The sequence below is a fragment of the Guillardia theta genome, assembly GCF_000315625.1.
Source record: "Guillardia theta CCMP2712 unplaced genomic scaffold GUITHscaffold_95, whole genome shotgun sequence".
Lineage (NCBI taxonomy): Eukaryota > Cryptophyceae > Pyrenomonadales > Geminigeraceae > Guillardia > Guillardia theta.
In genome coordinates, this window is record NW_005434579.1 from 52283 (window position 1) to 61723 (window position 9441).

Consider the following 9441-nt stretch of genomic DNA (forward strand, 5'->3'; position numbering starts at 1 on the left):
GACATTCGTCCCTCAAACTCAAACTTCCTCGCCCTAGTTTCATCGCCTTCCTCCCCCCCCCCCTCCTATCGTATTTTCTATTTCTGCCATATCTCGGTCGCTTCCACCTTCCCTGTTTGCTCTGTCACACCTTGCCGAGGGTACATGTCTCTTGTTTGCTACCTACCAATGTCTTCTTGTCTTGTCTGCTCGCTTACTTGTCCTTCTCTTTTGATCGTTACCTTCCTCCACTCCGCCATCTAATGTCAATTTAAGATTCTTGCCATTTCATCAGACTTGAACATAGACTTCGCTGTAGCAGTGACGAGGATAATCTGGACATACATCTTGTTGCTTTCGAATCTCTTTCCGTCTCTTACCTGCGAGATCAGATCACGCCATGAATCCGGGAGGAAATCGGCGAAACGGCCCCAACGATCGTTCGCAGACGTCCATTCCGAGCAGGATGCAGCTGATGATGGGACTAGCGGGGAGAGGACAGTCAGCAAGAGGGAGGGGGATTATCTTTCCTCCAGGGATGCGCCCTCCTCCGATGCAAGGAGGTACCCCATCCTGCTCCTGCGCGTCTTCCTAGTGACTCGATTGGTCAAGTTCCTCCGTTTCCAGGAGACAACCCGAGCGCCATGAGGCGTCCTGGCATGATGGATGTGATCAGCGCGATGTCAACCAGGGGGGTCGACATGCCGAATCCGGTAGGAGCTCCGGCGTCTGCCTTGTCTTCCTCTCACCCTCGGGATGCAGTCTGTCGCAGCCATGATGGCAGCGAGGCAGATGAACTCGATGCTGCCGGTGAGCGCTGAGGGAGGAGAGGGAGGAGGTTGACTTGCTGATGGCGCAGCCTGGGCGCTCTTCCCCTCCTCATTGGCAGGGCAACTGGAGAGGTAGTGTGCGGTGCTCCCGTGACGACCGGCTGACATGCGAATAACAAGGGAGGGAGGGAAGAGACGGGCGAGACCTGAGGTCGGAAGGGTTCGAGAAGAGAGGTTGTGTACTAAAGTCATAGTCTCCGAGTGTCTTGACTGAACGCTGTGAGTGCAGCGAGATGGTCCAAGGAACAAGATGCGTTGGGATACGATTCGGTGGGAAGGAAGAGGAACTCCCTAGAAGAGCAAAGAGATAAGAAACAAGAGTCGAAGGTCGACCTGAGTTATATACTTGTTTCCATCTCAATCGTTATATTGCAGAGGCGGAGGACCGGCGAGGGCGCAGGGCAGGTGAGGAGCGAGAGTGATGCTGATTGGTTTGATAGCTGAAGCACAACAGAGTGACGAGGAGGAGGAAGGAGAGCTGCATGAAGATTACGCCGAGAAGAAAACATCCAAGTCAGACGACAAGGCAGAAACCAAAACGGAAGAGCAAACCAAATACAGCAGTGGGGAAGAGGAAGAGGAAGAGGTGAAAATCTCGTCGCCTGCTGTTGTCCTCGCTGCTCATGCGTGTTGACAGGAGCTTGCGATCTTCCGCCATGACAGCGACGATGAAGCTGTTCCCCTCCTGCCTGTTTCACTCTTTCAACTGACAAGGACCTGCAGGAGGTGGAGGAGGAGAGCTCGATCCCTAGCAAAGCTCCGGCTGAAGAACCGTCGTTGCAATCGCTCAAGGATGAAATCAATCGCCTGAAAGAGGAGAATCTGAGGGTCAGGCGCCTCCTCTTTAACCCCATACGCCTCCTCCTCCCCCCTCTCCATCCTATAGCTGACCCTTTGCTCTACCTCTCCCCTTTCTCCTCCCCGTCTACATCTTCTTCCCTTCTCTTCCTCCCTCACGCGTGTCCGCAGCTGAAGGAAGAGAACTCATCGCTCAAGGAGCAGAACGACATGCTCTGGTCGCTGCACATGGATGGGTAGGAGATCTCGAGGTCGGCGACAGGGGGGCTGAGCGAATATTTGCAGGAATGGAGCCAACGTCGACCAGGACAAGGAGAACAAGGAGCAGGAGGGGCAGACTGCAGAGAAGGGGAAAGATGGAGAGGAGGGGCAAGAGAACGAGGGGAAGGAGGAGGAGAAAGAGGAAGAGGGCGCTTGATGTATTCATTTTGCTCAGCCTGGCCCGCATGCACTCCCATGTACTCCAAGGGCTGGCTGGTGATGCTCAGCTGGGGCGTCAGGGGGATACAGCTGCGGTGCTCGCTCGGACCAGCCAAGAACATGAAGAGTTTGCGCTGTACATAACGTCGAAGAGATCAGAGATGTCTAGCACTTGACATGTGAGGGTGGCGAGCAGGCGATAGCGCAGGCCGGGTGGTGATTGTAAGATATGATAGAATGAACCTTGATGCCGACCTTATCACTGAGGAGCAGCAGGGAGTGAGAAACTTGAATCTTGAGGTGGGGCTCCTCCCTACCTTCTCCTTGCTGTCTACGTCGATCGCCTCGACATCCACAACCTGCCCACCTTGTCACTCGTCAAACTGAAGGAAATGAAGAGTGCTCACGTCAACGACAGTTTGCTTCCCCGTCCTCGTGTCCTGTCAGAGGTTCATACAAGTCATACAGACGCCAGTCACTGGGAAACGCTCCACGTCCCTCCTCCTCCTCCTCTTCTCCTTCTCAGCTTCTCCTTTCTTGTTGTCCTCTCCTCTGCCTACTCTCTTCTCCTCTCGTCGTTTCAGCAACTGCTACTCCTCCCTTCCCCTATCCACCACCCCGCTCCGCCCCCCCCCCCCCCCCAACATCCCATGCCCCTCCCCTTCCTCTTCATCTCATCTCTCCTCTGTTCCTTCTCCCACACGCTCCTCATGGCCGCCCTACCGTTCGAGTGTTGTACACTGAAACCCTCGACACTTTCCCGTTCTCGACTGCAGAAACGTCAGAACGACCTTGAGATCACCAGCTCCCTACTCACCCAGCAGCGGCGTCCCGCACGTCATACACAGAGACTGCGACTTCTTTGCCAGCATCACCTGCAGCCTCTCCGTCACCCTCCTGCTTCCCCACCCAGCCATGTCGCACCCTGGACCCGCAGTTGGGGCACTCGCCGTCGACTACACTTGTCTTGACCCAGAGGTTCAACGCGATGACGAGGACGACGGGAGGATGAAGACCAAGAGAAAGATGAAGTTGAAGATGTCAAAGACCCACTTGATCTGAAACATCATCGTCAACCTGCAAAGACCTGCTTTTGTTCTTCCTCCTCCCTTCCTCCTACTCTCTATCTCTCTTCCGCACAACCAATATCTCCACTAGCCTTGGCATCCTGTCCTGATCCTCTCCACCTTCCTCTCGCTCCAGGAACGGCACAGCCTTCTCACTGCCATGTGCCACATTCTCCTTGACATCTCCCTCTTGCAAGGCCACCTGTCCTGTCACGAGGAGGAGGACGAAGACCGCAGGGAAGATCAACCCGGTTCCATTACTCAAGAATTGTTGCAGAGATCGAGTCAGCGACGCCTGGGGCTGCCGTTACTCGTACAGCAGCAGCAGCAGCGTCAGCTCACGATTTGTGCTTGAGCCTCTTGAAGGAAATCCTTCCCCCCCCCACTGTTCCTCATGAACAGCGAGAGGTTCCGAGTCCTCCTCTGCCCTGCTCACTTCGCCGTCACGCCAGCAGCAAGAGCCGATGACGCCATGGCCTCACCGTCTTCATGCCTCCCCGTGCTCCCTGAGAACAGCTTGCACGTTCTTGAACTGTGCCGCAGCGACTGCATCATCTTGGGATTGTGCACTGCGCTCATGAAAGCAAACGTTTGCATGCTCCTAACAGATCAGGAGGAAGAGTCAGCTAGGGAAGGGACTAGGGAGAGCAACGCCTACCTCACCCCCTCCGGCCACACCGCCGCCAGCCACACAACCATGAGGAATTTCCAGAGCCCGCACGACCTTGGCTGCTTCACCGGCATCGTTGGTTGCCTTGGGATCAAACTTAGCCTACAACACAAGTCGGTGAGTAGCTCCTTGGTGTCTGCTCGTAGATCATGTGTGAAGCTGATGGGAACATCTTCTGCCTCTCTCATGCAGCCCCGTATTCTCTTCTCGCTTCGCTGCATTCTTCTCGACATTCCCGATAATACCAACACCGGCCTCATTTTGCCTACACAATCAGCTCAACCATTTCTCTCTCTCCATTGTCTTTGTTCCACCGCACAAAACGTTCGCGCGCCGCCATACCAGCTATTCAATCCCTCTTCTCCTCTTGCTCGCCTCTGCTCCTCCAATCTACACCTGTTCTCTTCACTTCTGTCCAGCGTGCACTACTTCATCTTTTCTCCTGCTCTCATTCATCCTGTACACTATCTCATCTCATGTCCTGCCATATCCTCCCCCCTCCTCTCTCTCTCCTCTCCCCCTCTTTCACTCTTCCCTCCTCCTTGTCATGCATTCTCCTTATGACAATTACGACTCCAACCCCTCCACCCCCACCCCCAATCAATTTTCTACTACCCCATATTTATCATGAAATGACCCCATACTTATCCAAATCCATCATACCACCCACCCCCATGATTTATGATTGACCCCCCACCCAATGAAATGGATCATCACCCTTCTGAGGACCGGTCATGTACCCCCATGTTCTAATATAAGATACTACCCCTACCCCCCATTTTACAGTACAAGACCTTGCACTGTCCTAGAATTGAATGTCTGTTATTATGATTATTGAGCTTCGGTACTATATCAGTCAATCTGTACCATGATAGTGTGAATAAAATACTTATAGTAATATATCTTATCAAAATAATCACATATGACTGAATAATGTTGCATATGTATACTTAAATTTGTACTACGAAAGTTAGTTAAATTAGGTGCGGTATGAGTGACGCGAGCATGGCAGATGTGTTAGGCGGAAGGGAGGGAGGGAAGAAGCAAGGGGAGGAGAGGCGGGAGGAGAAGGAGGAGGAGGGGAGAGGGAGATAGAGAGAGGAGAAGATAGAATGATTCACTATTCATGCAGCGATAGGTTGTGTTGATTGCTCTGACAGGACAAGGTATTTCTGAGCAGTATCTACAGATATCCTGTGGTAGGTATTATATGCCTGAGAGGACGAGGCAATGACGAAGAAGTGAAGTGATGATTGGAAAAGAACTCAATGTGGCGATAATGAGAATGAGAAGATCAAGATTCGTGAAGGCAGAAGTACGAAGAATGCTCAGAATTCGTGTTTCCGTGACCTCTCTCGGAAATAGCGGCAGGATCCATGTACAGGAGATGATGATAGACAGTGACAGAGGGCCAGATGCAGATGGTATGTGATAACGACGACAGAAATGTAGAGATGAGGATATGTGTGCTAGCGGGAGAGATGCGCACAGCAGAGGCCATGAAACGCTGACTTGTTGGGTTCATATCAACAATTCTCGCATGAAGAGGTGTAAGGTCGATGACGTGGCAAGCAGGTGAAGTGGCAGGAGAGGAGCAAGGAGCTGTGCAGGACAGCACCTTGCGAAGTGGGGGAGCACCATGTTCAACCAGTGGAGGAGATTCCAGTTCTTTGACCGGGAGAATGTTTCTCGAGATGATGGGAGGTACGTGCTTTCATTTCCACACTCGACCTCCTCCTCCTCCTATCTTCTCCTCATCCAATCATATCCCACCCCATCCTGTCCCGTCCCGTCCCAGCCGCTCTCCTCCCCTCTTCCTCGCCCCTCCACTCTTTCCCGCTCGACCAATCCCTTTGTTTCCTTCACTTGCTCAGACGCTGTCTGTGAGCTCACGCACGTGCTCGCTCCTCAGCTCCGTCAGCCTCGACATCAACCGCGTCGGCATCATGGCCGTCACTAGCGGGAGGGGGCAGATCGTGTTCGGAGACGAGGAGGGCTCGATCACCCTCTGCGATCGCAAGTGCAACTTGAGCAAGTTCCAAGCCTTCGAGAAGTCAGTGACGCAGTTGCACCAGCTGCAGCAGCAGAACGTGCTGGTGAGCATAGGAGAGGACCTGCTCTCCTCCTCCGTGCTCAAGGTCTGGAACATGGACAAGATGGACAGGAGCACCGACGGTTTCCTCAACGTCCTCTGCAAGGACGTCTTCGAAGGGCTCCCCCTCCCTCGCTCCCCCGTCACTTGCCTGACCTCGTCGGAGGATCTCTCCCTCATCCTCGTCGGCCTCCACTCAGGCTCTGTCATCCTCATCCAAGGAGACGCGCAGCACAAGAAGGCGGCGAGTCGCATCCTCACGAGCACCCACCAGACGCCTGTCGTGTCCATGGGGCTCTTCTATGTGAGCGGGGGGCGAAGTTCCTTGCTGGTAGCCACGACCTCGCACATCCTGTGCTTCCAGAACCTGCAGCAGGGGAGGATGGAGGTGCTTGACGAGCAAGGCTGCATGTCTGGCGCCGCCACCTACACCGATGACCATGAGATGGTGGTTGGTCGGCAGGAAGCGGTGTACTACTTCAGCAAGGAAGGGAGGGGAGGGAGCTACGCGTTCGAGGGAGAGAAGAAGATGATCGCGCACATGAAGGGCTACCTGCTGATCATCACAGAGGACAGAGCGATGAACAACACCGCGACAATCTACGACATGAAGAACAAGCTTATCTCCTTCTCTTCCAGCGTTGGAGTGATCAGGCACGTGCTGACGGAGTGGGGAAACTTCATCCTTGTGTGCGAGGACGGCAAACTCCTCCAGCTGACGGAGAAAGACACCCAGCAGAAGCTGGACATGCTCTTCAAGCGGAACCTATACCAGATCGCTGTGAACCTGGCGCAAAGTCAGCAGCTAGACGAAGGCTACATCATCGACATCCAGCGCAAGTTCGGCGATCACTTGTACAGCAAGGGCGATCACGATGGGGCCATGGCACAGTACCTCCTGACCGTGGGGAAGTTGGAGCCTTCCTACGTGATCAGAAAGTTCCTTGATGGGCAGAAGATTCACAACCTCACCTCGTACTTGCAAACTCTGCATCACAAGCGGCTAGCTAACTCGGACCACACGGCGCTCCTTCTCAACTGCTACACGAAACTCAAGGACGTGGCCAAGTTGGACGAGTTCGTCAAGTGGGATGGAGTTCCGTTCGAGGCCATCACGGCGATCAGAGTAGAGACTGCGGGTGGCTCGGGGGCCTTGTTCTGACGTCTTTGGACAGACTCTGTGCAACAGCGGGTACTACGAACACGCGCTGTTTCTTGCGAAGAAGCACAGACAGCACGACATGTGCGTCAAAATCCTTGTACAGGTGAGAAGAGGAGGAAGGAGGGAGCAGAGGAGGCAAGGAAGTAGAAGAAAGATGAAGTGGAGCGGTCGGAGGAGGGAGATGATATGGAAGGTGGGAGAAATCGTTGAAACTCTGACTAGAAGCCTGACAGGATCAGAAGCAAGCAGAGGAGGCGCTGGTGTACATGAGGAGCCTGACTTCTACCGACTGTCTAGAGTGCATGAAGGTTGACTGTAACTCCTCCTCCTTTCCCAGCTGATTGTGACCATGCAGCGATATGGCGGTCAGCTAATGAAGGTTCTTCCGACGCAGACTACCGACTTACTCAAGGTCCCAGTCGTCTCCTCATCCTGCTACTACTACTACTACTACTCATCATCACCACCACCACCACCACCACCACCACCATCATTCACCATCATCATCATCATCATCTTATCATCATCACCATCATCATCTTATCATCATCACCACCACCACCTCCTCCTCCTCCACCACCACCTCCTCCTCTATACGTCCAGCATTCCCCTTCCTTCTTCCCTTCTTCTTCCTTTTCCTCTGGTTTCCCACCCCATCTTGTCTTCTCCTCCTCCCCACCCCCTCCTCTTCCGTTCTGCTCTCATCCCTTCACCCCCAGCCCCACCCTCCCCATCACCTCTCTTCTTACCCACAACCAGATGATGTGTACCGAGTACAAGCTCGAGAATCCTCAAGAAGTTTCAAACTCAGCTCCTCCCGAGCAGCAGGCGCCCGCAAACTCTTCTGGTACCAACCCAGCAAGAGCTGAACTGAAGCTTAAGAGAGATCCGATCGGTGAGAACGAAAACGAAAAGCCGAGGCGCAAACTTGACAGCCCACAGCAGGAAACAGCCTGCCGCGCTCGTCTTCGGAACCGAACTTAACGAAGGGAGGAGCAGGAGCAGGAGCAGGAGCAGGAGCAGGAGCAGGGGCAGGGAACGAGCGGATCGATCCGATCAATCCGATGGACTTCATCCATCTGTTCGGGGACAGTCACGAGGACGAGCTGATAGGTCCTCTGCTCCAGCTGAGAAAATGTCTCTGATCCGCCGCGCAGATTTCTTTGAGTTCGTGGTGTCTTCCTCCAAGGCTGAACACCCTGGGGTGCTGGAGTTCCTGCTCGAGCTCTACCTGTCCAGGCAGCGAGGCGCCGTCGTGTCTCCCAGCAAGAGGGAGGCCAGCCACTCCAGCTCCCACTCACCAGAGCAGCTGAAGGAGAAGGCGCTGGCGCTGCTGAGGTCGCTGCTCGGCACCAGCTGGAGGCTGCTGACGTGTAAGCAGGAGAACCAAGGTGGGTCTGGACACCGAAGCAGCCCTCCTGACCTGCCAGCTGAGAAATTTTCATGAAGGGGTTGTCATGCTGCTGGAGGTGAGCTGGTGTCGGCAGGTCGGTTCCCCTGACTCCCCAGCAGAAGCAGGGTCTCTTCAAAGATGTTCTCGAGCACTTCATGTCCATCAAGTCCGTCGATGGGGTCATGGAGACCTGCAGGTCCCTGAGCTCATGGTCAGCTGGACTCGTCGGGTCAAACTCACGCCTGGGACAGGAAGCATGGCGACAAGGACCCCCAGCTGTGGGTGTCTTGCCTGCACTGGCTGGCGGCTTGCGACACGCTGTACACCAAGGAAGTTCAGGTCCAGCTGCCTTCCACCTGGTGCCGACGCTGCTCGCTCACCCTGCTGCAGGAGACGCTGACCCACATCGAGGAGCGAGAGCTGCTCCCTCCCCTGGTGGTGATCCAGGTCAGCCCGAGCAGGAGTCGGCCGGGGACTTTGCGCCTGACTGGCACACGGCACAGATCCTGGCGCAGAACAACAGCGCGACGCTGGAGCTCGTGAAGGTGAAGGAGGGAGGCAGCTGGACTTGAGCTAAAGGTCCGTTGACAGGGGTACATGACGAGGTACCTGCAGCGGGAGATGGGTCAAATCCAAGAAGACAAGACGGCGATCCAGGCTCCAGATGCTCTCCAGCTGCTCTAGAGCTGAACTTCCCAGCAGGGGTTTCGAGACGAGACAGAGAGCATGCGGAAGGAGATCGAGGTGGGAGGGCCTGATGATAGACTTGCCCAGCTGACTCCCCAGCAGAACTTGAGGACGACGGCGAGGATAGTCCAGTCCCGCAACTGCAGCGCATGCGGCCAGACCCTCGACCTGCCCAGCGTACACTTCATGTGCAGGTGGGAGCGGAGGGTTGGACAAGTTTGCGGGGGTCAGACTGATCTGGGGTCCAGCTTCCAAGGGACCCCCTGCTCCTTCCACCAGCGATGCCTCGGGGAGAACGAGAACGAGTGCCCACTGTGCGGGCCTGAGGTGCGGGTGATCGGGA

At 54.9% G+C, this 9441-nt stretch overlaps 3 protein-coding genes across 3 annotated transcripts; 2 read left to right on the forward strand and 1 right to left on the reverse strand.

Moving 5' to 3' along the window:
* Nucleotides 1-623: 623 nt before the first annotated feature.
* Nucleotides 624-2025, forward strand: GUITHDRAFT_116382 (hypothetical protein; the record flags this gene model as incomplete). The annotated part of the gene is made up of 11 exons (XM_005824344.1): nucleotides 624-692; nucleotides 742-789; nucleotides 839-881; nucleotides 930-983; nucleotides 1039-1136; nucleotides 1185-1214; nucleotides 1264-1395; nucleotides 1447-1485; nucleotides 1533-1637; nucleotides 1779-1843; nucleotides 1893-2025. 11 exons carry the CDS (start codon nucleotides 624-626, stop codon nucleotides 2023-2025), a joined length of 816 nt encoding a protein of 271 aa, XP_005824401.1.
* A 261-nt stretch (nucleotides 2026-2286) lies between these two features.
* GUITHDRAFT_116383 (hypothetical protein) lies at nucleotides 2287-4024 on the reverse strand (the record flags this gene model as incomplete). Its single annotated transcript, XM_005824345.1, has 11 exons — nucleotides 2287-2289; nucleotides 2345-2386; nucleotides 2435-2467; nucleotides 2751-2797; nucleotides 2845-2902; nucleotides 2952-2993; nucleotides 3044-3085; nucleotides 3171-3389; nucleotides 3437-3522; nucleotides 3577-3695; nucleotides 3753-4024. The coding sequence occupies 11 exons, from the start codon at nucleotides 4022-4024 to the stop codon at nucleotides 2287-2289; spliced, it is 963 nt and encodes a 320-aa protein (XP_005824402.1).
* A 1686-nt stretch (nucleotides 4025-5710) lies between these two features.
* On the forward strand, nucleotides 5711-9095 carry VPS11 (vacuolar protein sorting 11; the record flags this gene model as incomplete). Its single annotated transcript, XM_005824346.1, has 13 exons — nucleotides 5711-6982; nucleotides 7032-7121; nucleotides 7252-7326; nucleotides 7374-7430; nucleotides 7778-7913; nucleotides 7964-8131; nucleotides 8176-8356; nucleotides 8400-8487; nucleotides 8531-8622; nucleotides 8663-8750; nucleotides 8802-8858; nucleotides 8915-8956; nucleotides 9003-9095. The coding sequence occupies 13 exons, from the start codon at nucleotides 5711-5713 to the stop codon at nucleotides 9093-9095; spliced, it is 2439 nt and encodes an 812-aa protein (XP_005824403.1).
* Nucleotides 9096-9441: the final 346 nt, after the last annotated feature.